The 19,839-nt window shown below is 45.7% G+C and overlaps 1 protein-coding gene across 2 annotated transcripts in view; it reads right to left on the bottom strand.

The window, feature by feature from the left end:
• PCMT1 (protein-L-isoaspartate (D-aspartate) O-methyltransferase) overlaps positions 1-1,213 on the bottom strand; it is a 112,177-nt gene extending 110,964 nt beyond the window's left edge. Inside the window, exon 1 of one of the 2 annotated variants that reach the window (XM_068231688.1) lies at positions 715-1,213. In XM_068231688.1, the coding sequence (XP_068087789.1) occupies positions 715-982 (268 nt within the window). In that variant the 5' untranslated portion in view covers positions 983-1,213. The remainder of the gene's footprint in view (positions 1-714) is intronic. The other variant, XM_068231686.1, reaches the window with a different exon arrangement.
• Positions 1,214-19,839: the final 18,626 nt, after the last annotated feature.

The raw sequence follows: 19,839 nt of genomic DNA, 5'->3' as shown, positions 1-19,839 counted from the left end.
TAAGGATGGTCCTATAGGGGTCAAGTGGGCGGGACTTAACCCAACCATGCTGCCATGGACACATCTGGAAAGGAAAAAAAACGGCAGGTGAGTATTCAATTTTCCGTAATTTACAACAATTGGAGAGGAGGGAAGAAAAGGTTAGACACATGCTTGGCAGAACTCTAGCTTGTGTTGTATCCATACTCTGCTCTCCATGTGCTACTTACTAAGGTGTGTGTGCGCCTAGGTGTATATATACTATTGTAGATTATCAAGTATATAAAATGAGAGTACTGTACATTGCACTCAGCCATAATGAAGGCATGATGCAGGGATGCTCTTTCAAGCCATGTGTTACTGACACACTAGGAGCTCTGAGAGCACTAGTAACCTTACACACAGGATATGTGAAATCCTGCAGACTCTGCAAGAAGGAGGCATAGAATGCCACAAACAGTATGGCAACTATCAGCTAATCTGCCAATATTCTGCCCATGTACGCTCTGACTTCACCAGCATCACAATTTGCGGGACTCAGCCTGTGCAAGAAATGTCAGATGCGTATTACACGTCTGATGCACCTCTCAACATGTCAGTGGAATGCATTGCTGAGCGCCAGTGGCGTCCTGCATGTCGGTCAGTGTGCTGGTGTTGTTGCTGATGATGATATGACAGTTGTGTGAGCAGCAGATACGTGCTGCTGCTGCTACCGCCCCTCCCTCACACACTCACTGCGCAGGTTGCCGACCAGCTCGGAGTGGCTGGCTCCCCCTGACTTCCAGGCCATGACTGCACACAGCGCACGGAGCAGGTACTCTGCTGCTTTCAGCGCGGCGACTGCGCCCAGCAGCTTGCCCAGGAAGCCCAGCACCTCCAACCAGGAGACGTCATCCGGGGGCCCGCCAGAAGAGGGGGCGGGGCCACGTACAAACTCAGAGGCACTCGCACCGCCCAGCTCGCTCGCACATGACACATTGGTAGCTACACCCAGCGCAGGCATTGGCTCACGTGACAGCGCCTCACGCACGCGCTGGGCGGCTAGTGCTGCTGCTGGGCTGGCCTGGGAGCGAATGTTGTTGGCAATTGGCAGCTGCTGTTAGGGCGTTATGGAGTCCTCGCATTGTGGCTGCTCCAGCCCTGCAGGAACTGGACGCCGAGGGCTGGAGATGCGACAGCTTCTGTCCCTCTGCCCGGCCGCGGTGTGCGTTCAGAGCCAGACAGCGTGAGGTGCAGGTGCTGCAGTAACAGGCGTACTGGGCATGTTCAAGCCAGCGCTCTAGGCCACGCCCTCTCCGAGGGGATGTACTGGTGCACATATGCGCTATGTGTTGCCGTCTGGCATGTAGAGAGGAAACTAAATGAGTGAAGGAAATAAGTTCATCGTCTTACAAGAGCACTGTAGTATGAAAGCAGATCTGATGGGCCATTAAATTGTTATAATTGTGGCTATTGCGTCAGCTCATCGCTCGTGGTTAAATGCTTTTAGTGCTAGAGCGAGACATCAAAAGCAGGTGGAACTATTCCAGCTTGTAGGGTCACTTCCAAGGCTAGTTTTATATTTGTAGTGCCCCTAGGCCAACTTTCTTGCTGCCACCCTTCAATTTGCAGCAGTGTCCTGACTCCTCCAATTTCATGTGCAGCCCCCTGATTTATATGAAACATGCATGCACAGCATCCCCTCTCTGTCATTTACAGCTACATTGTGCAACAGCTCCCCTCTTCTGTGTGTTATTCCCCATTTGCAACCTTCGTTTCAATTTGCAGCCTTTTCCATGTGCAGCAACCCCTCTTCAATATGTAGCCGCCCAAGGCTTGGGCCTTAGTACAAACAAACAAACACAGAACATTTATATTGCACTTTTCTCCTGGCGGACTGAAAGCGCCAGAGCTGCAGCCACTAGGACGCGCTCTATAGGCAGTAGCAGTGTTAGGGAGTCTTGCCCAAGGTCTCCTACTGAATAGGTGCTGGCTTACTGAACAGGCAGAGCCGAGATTCGAACCCGGGTCTCCTGTGTCAGAGGCAGAGCCCTTAACCATTACACTGTCCAGCCACTAGTAGCCTTCCCAGAAATCCTGCCCTGGTCACTTCTGTTGTGATGGACACATTCTGATTTTTAGAACAGTAGCAGGGGCGCCACCAGTGTAGAAGCGAGGCACTCCCCTCCTTTGGGTCACACTGTAGAGGTGGAGCTTCATTCTGCTGCTGGCGGCCGCCCACCGACCTGCCCTGTGCAGCCCCAGGGGGTCCCCAGTAATTCGCGTAACCTTGTTCCTGCGCTGACTCTTCTCGCCGCACTCTCCTTCTGTCGTCGGACCCTCTCCTCCTGTCGCCACTGCCAGGTTAGCGTCCTATCTCCATGGTTACCTGGCGGTGCCTCTCATGATGTCAGAGGTGCCGCCGAAAGTAACCATTGCGATAGGATGCGGCAAGAGGGGGAGAACAGTAGAGCCCAGGGAGAGGAGTCCACGTTGGAACGGGGTTACGTAAGTCACTTTATAACCAATACTGCAGCACCTATAGCTTGCTACCTACATTGGGGCACCACCTGTACCTGGCTACCTATATACTGCAGAACCTATAGCTCGCTACCTATACTGAGGGCACCACCTGTACTTGGCTGCCTATATACTGCAGCACCTATAGCTCACTGCCTATACTGAGGGCACTACCTGTGCCTGGCTACCTATACTGCAGCACCTACAGTGGAGGAAATAATTATTTGACCCCTCACTGATTTTGTAAGTTTGTCCAATGTCAAAGAAATGAAAAGTCTCAGAACAGTATCATTTCAATGGTAGGTTTATTTTAACAGTGGCAGATAGCACATCAAAAGGAAAATCGAAAAAATAACCTTAAATAAAAGATAGCAACTGATTTGCATTTCATTGAGTGAAATAAGTTTTTGAACCCTCTAACAATAAAAGACTTAATACTTAGTGGAAAAACCCTTGTTTACAAGCACAGAGGTCAAACGTTTCTTGTAATTGATGACCAAGTTTGCACACATTTTAGGAGGAATGTTGGTCCACTCCTCTTTGCAGATCATCTCTAAATCCCTAATGTTTCGAGGCTGTCTCTGTGCAACTCTGAGCTTGAGCTCCCTCCATAGGTTTTCTATTGGATTAAGGTCCGCGGACTGACTAGGCCACTCCATGACCTTAATGTGCTTCTTCTTGAGCCACTCCTTTGTTGCCTTTGCTGTATGTTTTGGGTCATTGTTGTGCTGGAACACCCATCCACGACCCATTTTCAGTTTCCTGGCAGAGGGAAGGAGGTTGTCGTTCAGGATTTCACGATACATGGCTCCGTCCATTTTCCCGTTAATGCGATTAAGTTGTCCTGTGCCCTTAGCAGAAAAACACCCCCAAAGCAAAATGTTTCCACCCCCATGCTTGACGGTGGGGACGGTGTTTTGGGGGTCATAGGCAGCATTTTTCTTCCTCCAAACACAGCGAGTTGAGTTAATGCCAAAGAGCTCTATTTTGGTCTCATCAGACCACAGCACCTTCTCCCAGTCACTCACAGAATCATTCAGGTGTTCATTGGCAAACTTCAGACGGGCCTGCACATGTGCCTTCTTGAGCAGGGGGACCTTGCGAGCCCTGCAGGATTTTAATCCATTGTGGTGTAATGTGTTTCCAATGGTTTTCTTGGTGACTGTGGTCCCTGCTAATTTGAGGTCATTCACTAACTCCTCCCGTGTAGTTCTAGGATGCTTTTTCACCTTTCTCAGAACCATTGACACCCCATGAGGTGAGATCTTGCGTGGAGCCCCAGAGCGAGGTCGATTGATGGTCATTTTGTGCTACTTCCATTTTCGAACAATCGCACCAGCAGTTGTCACCTTCTCTCCCAGCTTCTTGCTAATGGTTTTGTAGCCCATTCCAGCCTTGTGCAGGTCTACAATTTTGTCTCTGACATCCTTGGACAGCTCTTTGGTCTTTCCCATGTTGGAGAGTTTGGGGTCTGCTTGATTGATTGATTCTGTGGACAGGTGTCTTTTATACAGGTGACTAGTTAAGACAGGTGTCCTTAATGAGGGTGACTAATTGAGTAGAAGTGTCTAACCACTCTGTGGGAGCCAGAACTCTTAATGGTTGGTAGGGGTTCAAAAACTTATTTCACTCAATGAAATGCAAATCAGTTGCTATCTTTTATTTAAGGTTATTTTTTCAATTTTCCTTTTGATGTGCTATCTGCCACTGTTAAAATAAACCTACCATTGAAATGATACTGTTCTGAGACTTTTCATTTCTTTGTCATTGGACAAACTTACAAAATCAGTAAGGGGTCAAATAATTAGGGCACCACCTGTACCTGGCTACCTATACCGGGGAACCTATAGCTAAGCTTGCTACCTATACTGGAGCACCACCTCTACCTGGCTACCTTTACTGGGGGCACCTGTACCTGGCTTACCTATACTGGGGCACCTATGTCTGGATACCTATAGAAGTGACAGAAGCTGACAAAAGAGGCTCAGGAGCAACAGAGGGTGACAAAAGGCACAAGGAGAACAGATATGAGACTGGGACTTGAGGTGACAGAGGGGGACAAAAGAGGTACAAAGTGAGGTGACACAGTTTGGCACAGGGACAACAGTGGGGGACAACAGCGGGCATGGCCATGACATGATGTAGGTGGAGCCAAATACTAGCAAAATACAGGTAGGTTTTGGTTAACAAATGAGATAGGGACTGTATGTTCACACTTTAAGGGGCACTACAGCGAAAAACTGTAAAATGTAAAATATGTGCGCATATACAAATAAGTACATTATTTTCCAGAGTAAAATGCGCCATAAATTACTTTTCTCCTATGTTGCTGTCACTTACAGTAGGTAGTAGAAATCTGACAGAAGTGACAGGTTTTGGACTAGTCCATCTCTTTATAGGGGATTCTCAGGGATATATTTATTTTCAAAAGCACTTGGTGAATGGCAGTTGCTCTGTCCAACTGCCAAAAAACTGTGTAGGGAGCAGGGAAGCTGACCAGCATCATTGTTCAAATCCTTTTTAGGGAATATCTTTGTAAAGAATATATATATACACATATACATATACAGTTGCTTGCAAAAGTATTCGGCCCCCTTGAAGTTTTCCACATTTTGTCACATTACTGACACAAACATGAATCAAATTTATTGGAATTCCACGCGAAAGACCAATACAAAGTGGTGTACACGTGAGAAGTGGAATGAAAATCATACATGATTCCAAACATTTTTTACAATTAAATAACTGCAAAGTGGGGTGTGCATAATTATTCAGCCCCTTTGGTCTGAGTGCAGTCAGTTGCCCATAGACATTGCCTGATGAGTGCTAATGACTAAAAGAGTGCACCTGTGTGTAATCTAATGTCAGTACAAATACAGGTGCTCTGTGATGGCCTCAGAGGTTGTCTAAGAGATTATTGGGAGCAACAACACCAAAGAACACACCAGACAGGTCAGGGATAAAGTTATTGAGAAATTTAAAGCAGGCTTAGTGTAACGATTGTGGAATTCTCTCCGTGGTCAGCGCACAGGACGCGCACTGATTCTGTGGAAATCCTCCACAAGCGTATAATTTGCGAGAACCCAGCAAAAGGTGCAACGCACCTGTAGAGGGAAATTCCTGTCGGCAGATGGAGCTGTGGAGTGCATTCGTATCAGACAAGACAGACCGACGGAAGGGAAACAGGATAGGAAAGATCCACTGCTCTTTCTGCCAGAGTGAGTGCGATCCAAGTAAAGCAACAGAGCTTAGCAGGATCCACTGCTCTTTCTGCCAGAGCGAGTGCGATCCATGTTCAGGGACAGGATAGGAAAGATCCACTGCTCTTTCCGCCAGAGCGAGTGCGATCCGGGTTCAGGGACAGGATAGGAAAGATCCACTGCTCTTTCCGCCAGAGCGAGTGCGATCCGGGTTCAGGGACAGGATCACAGATCAGAAGGTTCCACAGCCGCTACCGCTAGGGGCTAGTGCGATCCAAGCAAGACAGGCAGATGAGATAGCCGGTAGCAACCGCTGCTCCAGCTATACTCCAAGAAAGCAGATCAGGAGGATCCACAGCCGCTACCGCTAGAGGCTGGTGCAATCCAAGTAAGACAGATGAAACAGAAGGGGCTATCAGTAGCAACCGCTGCTCTGGTTAGCACCCACAGACAGACAGGACGATTTCCTATCGACCACCGTTGGCGACAGGACAATCACAGCAGAGAGGCAGCATAGACAAAACAGATAAGCAGGCTAACTGCACTAGAGGAGCTGCCTAGTGCAGTCCCCAGAATTACTCTAAGATAACTATAACAATCCAACAGGGAAGGCTGACACTCCAGGAGTGTATTTAACAAACCGTTATGACCAGCAAAGCCTTCTGGGAGCAGAAGGCTTTTATACTGCCAGCCCTCAAAGGAGACAGCTGGACAATTTGCATGTATGCAAATCCCTCAGCAAAGCAACTCTGAAAGTTGCAAGATGAAGCCAGGTCTCTTTTCCAGAGACCTGCATCTCTTAGACATAAGGAATGGTCAAACAGCTGTCTGCCTGTGCAGCCAGCTGAGCGGATCATTACACTTAGGCTACAAAAAGATTTCCAAAGCCTTGAACATCCCACGGAGCACTGTTCAAGTGATCATTCAGAAATGGAAGGAGTAGGCCGTCCACCTAAACTCACAGGCTGAACAAGGAGAACGCTGATCAGAAATGCAGTCAAGAGGCCCATGGTGACTCTGGACGAGCTGCAGAGATCTACAGCTCAGGTGGGGGAATCTGTCCATAGGACAACTATTAGTCGTGCACTGCACAAAGTTGGCCTTTATGGAAGAGTGGCAAGAAGAAAGCCATTGTTAACAGAAAAGCATAAGAAGTCCCGTTTGCAGTTTGCCACAAGCCATGTGGGGGACACAGCAAACATGTGGAAGAAGGTGCTCTGGTCAGATGAGACCAAAATGGAACTTTGTGGCCAAAATGCAAAACGCTATGTGTGGCAGAAAACTAACACTGCACATCACTCTCAACACACCATCCCCACTGTCAAATATGGTGGTGGCAGCATCATGCTCTGAGGGTGCTTCTCTTCAGCAGGGACAGGGAAGCTGGTCAGAGTTGATGGGAAGATGGATGGAGCCAAATATAGGGCAATCTTGGAAGAAAACCTCTTGGAGTCTGCAAAAGACTTGAGACTGGGGCGGAGGTTCACATTCCAGCAGGTCAACTACCCTTAACATAAAGCCAGGGCAACAATGGAATGGTTTAAAACAAAACATATCCACGTGTTAGAATGGCCCAGTCAAAGTCCAGATCTAAATCCAATCAAGAATCTGTGGCAAGATCTGAAAACTGCTGTTCATGTAATCTGACTGAGCTGGAGCTGTTTTGCAAAGAAGAATGGGCAAGGGTTTTAGTCTCTGGCTGTGCAAAGCTGGTAGAGACATACCCAAAAAGACTGACAGCTGTAATTTCAGCAAAAGGTGGTTCTACAAAATATTGACTCAGGGGGCCTGAATAATTAGGCACACCCCACTTTGCAGGCTGGTAGAGACATACCCAAAAAGACTGGCAGCTGCAATTTCAGCAAAAGGTGGTTCTACAAAATATTGACTCAGGGGGCCTGAATAATTATGCACACCCCACTTTGCAGTTATTTATTTGTAAAAAATGTTTGGAATCATGTATGATTTTCTACCCACCTTTCACGTGTACACCACTTTGTATTGGTCTTTCCCGTGGAATTCCAATAAAATTGATTCATGTTTGTGGCAGTAATGTGACAAAATGTGGAAAAATTCAAGGGGACTGAATACTTTTGCAAGCCACTGTGTATATATACAGTGTATATATATATATATATATATATATATATATATATATATATATATATACAGTGTATATATATATATATACAGTGGTGTGAAAAACTATTTGCCCCCTTCCAGATTTCTTATTCTTTTGCATGTTTGTCACACTTAAATGTTTCTGCTCATCAAAAACCGTTAACTATTAGTCAAAGATAACATAATTGAACACAAAATGCAGTTTTAAATGATTGTTTTTATTATTTAGTGAGAAAAAAACCCTCAAAACCTACATGGCCCTGTGTGAAAAAGAAATTGCCCCCTGAACCTAATAACTGGTTGGGCCACCCTTAGCAGCAATAACTGCAATCAAGCGTTTGCGTTAACTTGCAACGAGTCTTTTACAGCGCTCTGAAGGAATTTTAGCCCACTCATCTTTGCAGAATTGTTGTAATTCAGCTTTATTTGAGGGTTTTCTAGCATGAACCGCCATTTTAAGGTCATGCCTCAACATCTCAATAGCATTCAGGTCAGGACTTTGACTAGGCCACTCCAAAGTCTTCATTTTGTTTTTCTTCAGCCATTCAGAGGTGGATTTGCTGGTGTGTTTTGGGGCATTGTCCTGCTGCAGCACCCAAGATCGCTTCAGGTTGAGTTGACGAACAGATGGCCGGACATTCTCCTTCAGGATTTTTTGGTAGACAGTAGAATTCATGGTTCCATCTATCACAGCAAGCCTTCCAGGTCCTGAAGCAGTAAAACAACCCCAGACCATCACACTACCACCACCATATTTTACTGTTGGTATGATGTACTTTTGCTGAAATGCTGTGTTACGTCTACGCCAGATGTAACAGGACACGCACCTTCCAAAAAGTTCAACTTTTGTCTCGTCGGTCCACAAGGTATTTTCCCAAAAGTCTTGGCAATCATTGAGATGTTTTTTAGCAAAATTGAGACGAGCCTTAATGTTCTTTTTGCTTAAAAGTGGTTTGTGCCATGGATATCTGCCATGCCGACCGGTTTTGCCCAGTCTCTTTCTTATGGTGGAGTCGTGAACACTGACCTTAATTGAGGCAAGTGAGGCCTGCGGTTCTTTAGATGTTGTCCTGGGGCCTTTTGTGGCCTCTCTGATAAGTTTTCTCTGCGCTCTTGGGGTGATTTTGGTCGGCCGGCCACTCTTGGGAAGGTTCATCACTGTTCCATGTTTTTGCCATTTGTGGATAATGGCTCTCACTGTGGTTCGCTGGAGTACCAAAGCTTTAGAAATGGCTTTATAACCTTTACCAGACTGATAGATCTCAATTACTTTTGTTCTCATTTGTTCTTTGGATCTTGGCATGATGTCTAGCTTTTGAGGTGCATTTGGTCTACTTCTCTGTGTCAGATAGCTCCTATTTAAGTGGTTTCTTGATTGAAACAGATGTGGCAGTAATCAGGCCTGGGGGTGACTACAGAAATTGAATTCAGGTGCAGTGGCGTACCTAGGGCATTTGACACCCGGTGCTGAGTATTAAATGACGCCGCCGCCAGAAAAAAAAGGAAAGGAGCGAGTGTGGCATGCTAAGCATGCCATGGCGGGTAATGCCAGGTATAGGTAGCATGGAATAGTTGCCCCTAGTATAGGTTAGTCAAGCATAGGTAACCACAACACAGGTAGCCTAGTATAGATGCCTGCAGTATAGGTAGCCTAGGATAGTTGGCGGCAGTATCGGTAGCTTAGTATAGTTGCCCTCAGTATTGGTAGCCTAGTATAGTTGTGGCTATGGTGACACGTAGAGCAAATTTTGGGTGCCTGAGGCACAGAATGTAGCCAAACCCCAGAAGTAAATAAATAGTGGCAAGAGATGGTGCAGTTAGTGTCAGAGAAAGAAGTAGCAGCAGGGGTAAGTAATATATTGGACTTAGGCTAGACAGGGTGGTAAGTGTTAGGAGAATCTAGTTGGTAGGTTAGTGTTAGGAATAGGTAATGGGGTTAGTGCTAGTGCCGTGGCAGAACAGCTAAATTGTAAACACAGGATGTTAACCCTATGTCTGCTGCTATGAAAGCAGGAAGTAGACACTGCAGATGTATTACAGGATTTGTATCAGCTGTAACAAAGAAATGTTTTTCTTTACAGGTTATTATGCTGTTGTGTATCTTTTAGAGCAGAGAGGAAGTTCCGCGTTCAGGTCAGCTTTAAATAAGCATACAAGATAGAAAATAAGCATATCCTTGACCATCTCTACAGGACACTTTCTGCATAGAGTTTGAACATTCTGTCTACAGTGGTCTCCTGTTTAAATTCACAGAACAAATGATGAATAACAAATTCATGAATCCCAGCTCATGCATTAGCAACTTTTACCATTATTGCATGATTGTATCTTTCTGATACCCCCATATGTGCAGTACTGCACCCCACAAAGCATTGAATTTTACTCCCCAAAGCATTAACTACCAAAAACTGAAACTGAAGTTTGACCTCTGGTAACTGCTCTGCAGATGTATTGTGTTGTATACTGCCTTTTAATTACAGTATTCCCAAATGCATAGGCAAGAAGGCAAAGTGTGACCTAATCATGGAGACTGCTGACAAAGCAAACATTCGAAGCAAGGTGACAAAGCACATATCAGAATCAGAATCACCTTTATTCGCCAAGTGCGGCGGGGACCGCACCCGGAATTTTTTGTGGACACACGGCAATTGGCATACAACATCGACATGGCACAGATAATGCTACATAGACACAACAGCAATTTTGACAGACAGTACAGCAGTTAGTGTGGATCGGTAATGCAAAATAACAACCTCAACTTCAACCCGGTCCATGGAGTGATTAGGGGATGACAGTTGGGAGAGTGCATGAATTAAGTAGGACAACCGCTTGGGGAAAGAAGGAGTTTTTATATCTGGTGGTTTTGGTGAGAATGGACCTATAACGGCGGCCTAATGGGAGGGGGTCGAAGAAGCGGCTGCCCGGGTGAGAGGGGTCTTGAGTGATCCTGTTTGCCCTGGACCTCATTCTGGATGAATGGAGGATGTCCAGGGGTGGCAGGGGTGACCCTATAATCTTTTCAGCAGCGCTGATTACCCTCTGTAGTTTGTGCTTGTCCCTTGCGTTAGCCCCAGAGTACCAGACAATGATGGAGGAGCAAAGGACAGACTCAATGGTGGCAGAGTAGAAGCTGATCATTAGCTCCTGCGACATTCCGAACTTCCTTAGCTGCCTGAGAAAGAACAGCCTCTGCTGGGCCTTCTTTTGAGTTACGGAGGTGTTCATTTCCCACTTCAGATTGTCTGTGATGGTGGTACCAAGGAACCGAGCGCTGTGTACCCTGGAGACCTCGGTACCGTCAATGGAGACAGGACTGGGGGACGGAGCGTTTCTTCTGAAGTCCACGATTAGTTCTACCGTTTTTGCCGTATTTAAAACGAGTTTATTTTCCTTGCACCACCCGAGGATCCGCTCGATCTCCTTGCGATATTCCTGTTCACCATTTCCGCCTATGAGGCCTAGTATGGTGGTGTCATCCGCGAACTTGATGACCTTGACAGAGTCCGCGGATGAGGTGCAGCTGTTCGTGTACAATGAGAAGAGGATCGGGGACAGCACACACCCTTGCGGGGCACCAGTGTTGGTGATTCTAGGACTGGAATAGCAGCTGCCAATCCTGACTACCTGCGACCTGTCAGTAAGGAAATCTTTGATCCAGGTGCACAGATTCGGGTCAACACCGAGTCTTACCAGGTCGTCGTACAGGATGGTCGGACAGATGGTGTTGAAAGCGGAGCTGAAGTCCAGAAGCAGGATCCTGGCGTAGGAGTTGGGTTTGTCCAGATGTTCCATGATGTGAGCTAGACTGATGTTAATAGCATCCTCGACGGACCGGTTAGCCCTGTATGCGAATTGCAGGGGGTCCGTTTTGGTGGCGGTGTGCCCCTTTAGATAGGAGAGAACCAGTCTTTCGAAGGTTTTCATGATAATTGGCGTTAAGGCAACCGGTCTGTATGCCTCTCTCACTCATCACAGAGATCAAAGGGAGCTGTGATAAGCAGTCAGCACGGGACTGCCCGTTGGGACAGGTAGATGGGTGCACTCAGTATGGGATGTATAAATAAGAGACACACATGCAGAGAGTGAGGAGTTATACAGGGAGTATCCCACTCTTGTCACTGCCATGAGCATTCTGCAATCAGCAGCATTAGGTTCACTGCTATAATAAGAGGGATGGTGCTCGGCATAGTTGTTGCTGGATAGCCTGGCGGGAGAGCCAAGGTTGCCTCCAGCAGCAGCTCCTGCTGGAGCTTGGAGGAAAAACGTTCACACCCAGCAGCAGACAATATGGGAATCAGCAGCTACTTGCATCTATGCCAAGTCTAAAGTGCTGCAGCTATTCCAGCACCCACTCCACAGTCTCCCCACACTGCTTCTGCTTCCAGCTCAGCGTGTACGGCGGCTCCCACAATGCAACACAGCTGGAGGTCAGGGACGGGTGACGACGGAGGCGGGGCTGCCCGGGGGTCTGAGGCTGAGCAGCATTGGCAATCCATGCAGGAGGAGGCGGAGGCAATATGCATAGCTCAGCTAAGCTGTGCAAAATGAATTGAATATCCAGAACAGCGGCGTAGGTCCTGGCTGGCCTTTTTGACACCCCCTCCCAGCCTGTCACCCGGAGCGCCACGCCCCCCCTGCGCCCTATTGACGGTACGCCACTGCTCAGGTGTGATAAACCACAGTTAAGTTATTTTTTAACAAGGGGGGCAATCACTTTTTCACACAGGGCCATGTAGATTTGGAGTTTTTTTTCTCACTAAATAATAAAAACCATCATTTAAAACTGCATTTTGTGTTCAATTATGTTATCTTTGACTAATAGTTAACGTTTTTTGATGAGCAGAAACATTTAAGTGTGACAAACATGCAAAAGAATAACAAATCAGGAAGGGGGCAAATAGTTTTTCACACCACTGTATATATATATATATATATATATATATATATACTGCTCAAAGAATAAAGGGAACACAACGATAAGACATCCTGGAGCTGAATGAATGAAATATTCTTATTAAATACTTTGTTCTTTCCATAGTTGAATGTGTTGACAACGCAATCACACACAAATTATCAATGGAAATCAAATTTATCAACCCATGGAGGTCTGTATTTGGAGTCGCACTCAAGATTAAAGAGGAAAAAAACACTACAGACTGATCCAACTTTGATGTAATGGTCATGAACCTGATGAGGCTGCGGATGGTCTCCTGAGGGATCTCCTTCCAGACCTGGACTAAAGCATCCACCAACTCCTGGACAATCTTTGGTGCAATGTGGCTTTGGTAGATGGAGAGAGACATGATGTCCCAGATGCGCTCAATTGGATTCAGGTCGTGCCAGTCCATAGCATCAAAGCCTTCGTCTTGCAGGAACTGCTGATACACACCAGCCACGTGAGGTCTAGCATTGTCTTGCAATAGGAGGAACCCAGGGCCAACCACACCAGCATATGGTCTCACAAGGGGTCTGAGAATCTTATCTCCGTTCCTAATGGCAGTCAGGCAACCTCTGGTGAGCACATGGAGGGCTGTGCAGCCCCCCAAAGAAATGCCACCCCAAACCATTACTGACCCATTGCCAAACCGATCATAATGGAGGATGTTGCAGGCAGCAGAATGTTCTTCACAGCGTCTCCAGACTCTATCACAATCAAACACAAAAAGTACCCATGGTTTATGAACTAAACAACCACAACTGCATATAGCAAAGATATGAAAGTTTATTTAAGGACGTATCCAAAATAAAAACAAGAAACAGTTCACCAGCGTTGCTGGGAGGGAAAATATGAACAATGTACAAATGAATAAATAAATAGTCACACAGTGCCACTATGGCTATATCAAAGATACATCACGGATAAAACATGATGTCTAGCTGAACAGTTCAAACCCCTCAATGTACTATCCTAATGCGCATAGATATAATGACTGTCAGCAATAGAGTAAATATGAAATAAACTCCTCACCGTTCTTATAGCACTGTCCCTCTCAGCATCCGCCGGCGAATAAGACCTCACATGTATCGCACCACCAACGGTGCTTCTTCGGAGATAAAAGATTAAAAGAAAGGCCCGTCTTAAATATACCGCTGAAGCCGTCGCTATACGATGCAGGAGGCGTGGCCACACCCCCTGTGCGTCACTCCGGTACGCGACCTCCCGGTCGCATAGACTGAGCGGCGCACACTCGATGATGCTGTAGGCTGAGGGTAGTGCATTGAACGGCCGGCAATATCATGAATAAAGTAGACAGCCATGTGCTGTATGTGGTCGCTGCTGTAATAATGGTAACAAAACTAAGTAGAAATATTTAATAACTACGGAGACAAATATATAAATCAATCCGCATATGTAAATTTCAGTAAACGCCATCTAGTGGCTAAAGTTCATATTCACACATAAAAACATGATAAGACAGAACAGTTCATGAATTAGAGAACATTAACGACATCTAGTGGTTAATAATCAATATTGCAGGTGATCCACAAAATAAATATATATAAAATCCATATAAATATATGCTCTAAAAAAAAAAGAAAGAAATGGGGGGTTGAAATTACTGTGAGGGTAATAAGTATTAAATAGTGTACAATACAGTGTAACATTTTTTTTAATTTTTTTCAAAAATGTTTTCATAAATTCCTATATAAAGTGTCTTGAGCTTGAATTTGATTGTAGATTCCTAAATTAGATGTGCCAGTATCATCCAAGTGCCATGTGCAAAAATCCAATAAATGGATCCTGAAAACTGCAAACAAACAAGCAACAGTAAATCCCAAAAAAGGGGGAAAGAAGAATATGAATAAATATACAGTGGCCTCAATTCACGGAGCATTATCAAACGTTTATCAAACACTTTATCAAACGTTTGATAATTTACCTCATGGGTAAAAGCTCACTAAGGTGTTATATATTTGTTGAACGTTTTATCGGTAAAACATTCGATAAATATATAACACCTTAGTGAATTCAAAATTAGATTTTACCCATGAGGTAATTTATCAAACGTTTATCAAACGTTTGATAAAGTGTTTGATAAAACTCCGTGAATTGAGGCCAGTGTATATATAGATTGTCGTATACTATATGTGAACTAGCATAAATGGATAATGTGCAAAACAATCTTGGTGTTCTCTGGCAAATGCCAAATGAACCTGTACGGTGTTGGGCTGTAAGCACTGCCCCCACCTGTGGACATTGTGTTCTCATACTACCCTCATGGAGTCTGTTTCTGACCGTTTGATCAGCCACATGTACTTTTGTGGCCAGCTGGAGGTCATTTTGCAGGGATCTGGCAGTGCTCCTCCTGTTCCTCCTTGCACAAAGGCAGAGGTAGTGGTCCTGCTGCTGGGCTGTTGCCCTGGCCTGTCTCCTGGTAGCGTCTCCATGCTCTGGACACTAAGCTAACAGACACGTCAAACCTTGCTACAGCTCATTTTGATGTGCCTGAGGAACTGAGAAGTGGTCTGTGATCACCACCTGCGGAACCACTTCTTTATTGGGGAAGTCCTGCTAATTGCTTATAATTTCCCCCTGTTGTCTATTCCATTTGCACAACAGCATGTGAAATTGATTGTCAATCAGTGTTGCTACCTAAGTGGACAGTTTGATTTCACAGAAGTGTGATTTGGAATTACATTGTGTTGTTTAACCACTTCCATACCAGCAGTCTCTGCCCCCTTAAGGACCAGAGACTGCTGGTACCAAAGAACGTTGCCTCCCAATGAATCGCTGCACATACCTGCTGGTCACGCCGCTCCTCTATCCCCACAGGCACCTTTCTCTGCCATCGCTACGACGGCAGAGCTGTGTGAGCAGGTCAGGAGCTGCTTTCAATGGGATTGGCTTACAGTGATGATAGGGGCAGGAGTCAATGAAATCAGCTCCTGACTGGCTTACACAGCTCTGCCATCATATAGTCCACAAAAAATGAAACATGCCAACCAGACAAGTTATTTGTGTTGTTGCAATAAAGCAGTCACTGTATTTTTAATACATATCTGATATATTTAATGAGTACACAGGAATCTTTTATATATGTTACGGCCAGAACCTGAAGTCTGGCCATTTCGGGTTCTGGCCGGTCAAAACTAGAACTGGCGGTCTCACTGCAGCCAATGTCAGAAATGAATGACATTACTGGAATCCCGGCGGCATGAATGAATTCGATTTCCCTGCAACAATGTGAGAAATGAAGCCGGCTCCTCGGCTCTGGCTCTTCCCGCTGCCCCCCTCCTATTCAGCTCTGGTACTGTTTCTGACTCACAGAACTCACAGACGCAGAGCCGGATTACCTATAACTGACAGGAGCAGAAGCCAATAGAAACAGCCCCTGTCTCCTGCAAGTCCCGCTGATCGGCTGACAGGTTGTGCAGGCTTCTCGGGAAGTTTCCGCTTTTCTAACCCCCAGGCAGTGAGCAGAAAGAAAAGGACAAAAGTATCATACCCTGCATCTCTTCGGCTGTTTAACCATTTAGGTTCCTGTTTGAAAATGCAGAGGAACTAGTGGGAAAATCACCTAAACAGGGCATGTTTAAACTTTCTTGGAGTTCATCTAAGCTGTGGCAAATAAATAAAATGTTAAGAAAGACAAATTTAGAGCGAGCAGAGGGAGTATAACAAATGTACTTTCTAAAGGGATGTCGGGATGCCTCTTACTATTGTAATCCTGTCTCTGCATGGAGAACAGAGACAAATACACACTCTTCTGCTGGTACTGAACAGGTTTTTGTCAGTGGTTTCGGTAAATTCCCGAACTTCTACCGCACCTGTGCAAATATTGATGAACTAGCAAAAAAAAGTCTAAAATACCAAATGCTGTATTTTCCCGACTTGTTTTTTTTATCGAACAGCCTTTGATGAATTGATGCCATAGTAACAAATTTGTCGGAGACTCAAACCAAAAAGAATTTCCTTCAACTACATACTAATTACCTCAAAAATCCACTGTTATGAAAGCAAACTACCTGCTTTATTTTTTCTTCTTATGAATGATCTCATCTATTTCCATGATTTAATTGATTCTACATTGAAAATAAACAGATGAGATAAGCAATTGTATCCATAGAACTTATTTTAAATAGGAATTTTCTGGAGCTCCATATAATTTTGCTTTTCAAAGTTAGAAATCTAGGTTGGAAGATTAACCACTTGCCGACCGCACGCTTATACCGTGCGTCGGCAAAGTGGCAGCTGCAGGACCAGCGACGCAGTACTGCGTCGCCAGCTGCAGGCTGATTAATCAGGAAGCAGCCGCTCGCGTGAGCGGCTGCTTCCTGTCAATTCATGGCGGGGGGCTCCGTGAATAGCCTGCGAGCCGCCGATGGCGGCTCGCAGGCTAAATGTAAACACAAGCGGAAATAATCCGCTTTGTTTACATTGTACGGCGCTGCTGCGCAGCAGCGCCGTAAGGCAGATCGGCGATCCCCGGCCAATCAGCGGCCGGGGATCGCCGCCATGTGACAGGGGACGTCCCGTCACTGGCTGCACAGGACGGATAGCGTCCTGTGCAGCCTGGATCTCCAGGGGGGGCCAGGTAGGAGAGGGACGGGGAGGATTTCGCCGCGGAGGGGGGCTTTGAGGTGCCCCCCCCGCAACTAGCCTGCACGCAGGAGCGATCAGACCCCCCCTGCACATCATCCCCATAGGGGGGAAAAAAGGGGGGCGATCTGATCGCTCTGCGTGCACCCTCATCTGTGCTGGGGGCTGCAGAGCCCACCCAGCACAGATCACAACAAACAGCGCTGGTCCTTAAGGGGGGGTAAAGGGTGGGTCCTCAAGTGGTTAAATTGTGTCCCTGGCATACCTGAGAAATGGTTGTTCAGCCACACAGACGTTTCATGACCACTAATTAGTTATCAGTGAGAGGTGACCAAAGTTATTCTAACTCGCTGCATGCGGGCTTTGTATTAAAGTCTATGTTCAGTCTCCATTGCTGTTCAAACTCGTGCGTGTGTGCGCTATGCAACTGGCCACTGTGGACCTAGCCTAACTAAAATAAAAAAAAGGAGGGGGGGAGGGGTTTGGCATGTGAGAGGAATGAACACCTGCACCTGAGGAGGGAGGTGTGACTCGTGAGACTTTCAATACAGCACTTTGCAGCTGCTACCTATCACACTGGTGAAGGAGGCAAAACTGACCCAGCCTCTAATAGCTCCAGGTATTCCTCAGATACAGTTGAGCCACCAGATTATGAGATATTCCAGACTCAAATAGGCTGAATACTAACATATCAGCTCAACAGATGTGGCAGTACACCTGGGTACTAGAACACCAGTAAAATGTATATGTACTTTTGTAAATGCACCTATGGGAAAATACTGCAATACACCAGGCAAGCACTGCATAGAGATGGTATGTTTCCTCCAACTGGGCAGAAAGATATTGGTACTTTTGTAAATGCACCTATGGGGAAATGCTGCAATACACTAGGCAAGCACTGCATAGAGATGGTATGTTTCCTCCAACTGGGCAGAAAGATATTGGTAGGCTAGTTGACTTGCACTTTAACTGATCTTAGGCTCTTGTACAGGTGTTGCATTGTGAACAGATTTAGGCTACTTTCACACTGATGTGTTGCATCAGACAATATAATCTCATGGTACGTTCACAACGGCACGTCAGCAGTTCAGTTCATTGGATCCGTTGGCATAACGGTACCAGTTGGTACCAGTGTGGTACCGCAAAATGTACACATTAAATGACAACTGTAGCGAGAGGTATGTGGAGGCTGACATATTTATTTCCTTTTAAACAATACAAGTTGCCTGGCAGCCCTGCTGATCTATTTGGCTGCAGTACTGTCTAAATAACACACCAGAAACGTGCGCCTGTAACGTCTAACTGTGAAAGCAGCCTGAATGTATTAGAGGCAGAGGATCAACAGGATAGGCAGGTAACTGGTATCGCTTAAAAGTAAATAAATATGGCAACCTCCACATACCTCTCGCTACAGTTATTATTATTATTTATTTATAAAGCGCTAACATATTCTGTGGGGCTGTACAAAGTAGGAGAACAAACAAGGGATACATGATGATACAGACAATGATATACATCAAATGTGGACACTGGTACAAAATACAGAACTGATGATTACAATAGCAGATGTGACATGATGAATAAAATGTATAACAGAGTGCAAGCTATTAAATTAATAACATTCCAAGACACGAAAGGGTGAGAGAGCCCTCCCCCTGCGAGCTTACAATCTAAAGGAATGGGGTGGAAACAAGAGGTGGGGAAGTATACAGTATACATACAGGCAGTGTGTGATTAGGTTGTTTAGTAAGGAGTAAAACTAGGCGCAAGGTTGAAGGGTGCATGGTCTAAGATAGAGCATTTGCTTGTCGGAAAAGGTGAGTTTTGAGGGAGCGTTTAAAGATTTCAAAGGCGGGAGAGTGGCAGATGTGCTGTGGAAGGGCATTCCAGCGGAGGGGTGAGGCGCGTGAGAAGTCTTGTACACGTGAATTTGAGGAGGTTATTGTAGAAGAGGATAAAAGAAGCTCATGTGCAGATCATCTGAGTTTGCAGATGGGTTGGTATCTGGAAACTAGTAAGAAGATGTACAGGGGAGAGAGATTGTGGAGAGCTTTGTAGGTTAGGGTTAATAGTTTGAACTGGATCCTCTGGTTAATTGGTAGCCAGTGAAGAGCTTGACAGAGAGGAGCCACAGAGGAAGATCGAGAGGAGAGATGAATGAGACGAGCAGCTGAGTTCAGTACAGATTGGAAGGGTGCCAGTCGGTTAGTTGGAAGTGGACCAAGCAATATATTGCAATAGTCCAAATGAGATATAATAACGAGATACAGTTATTATACTCCTACAGTATAATAGCTACAGTGAAGCGTACTTGTACTGTATGCTTCACTGTATGCATCACACTGTGTGCATCACTCGTGATGTGACTTTTTCCCTCTCAATTTTTACAGGGAACACAATGCCCCAGTGTTTAAGTAGCGCTATTATACTCATTGCAAGAAATGCTGTAGCATAATAGATGCAGATGTCTACATCAAGTGATGCGTATTGGTCACTCTG

Source organism: Hyperolius riggenbachi, chromosome 4 (assembly GCF_040937935.1).
Source record: "Hyperolius riggenbachi isolate aHypRig1 chromosome 4, aHypRig1.pri, whole genome shotgun sequence".
In the NCBI taxonomy this organism is placed as follows: domain Eukaryota; kingdom Metazoa; phylum Chordata; class Amphibia; order Anura; family Hyperoliidae; genus Hyperolius; species Hyperolius riggenbachi.
This window is presented reverse-complemented; position numbering and strand designations above follow the sequence as displayed.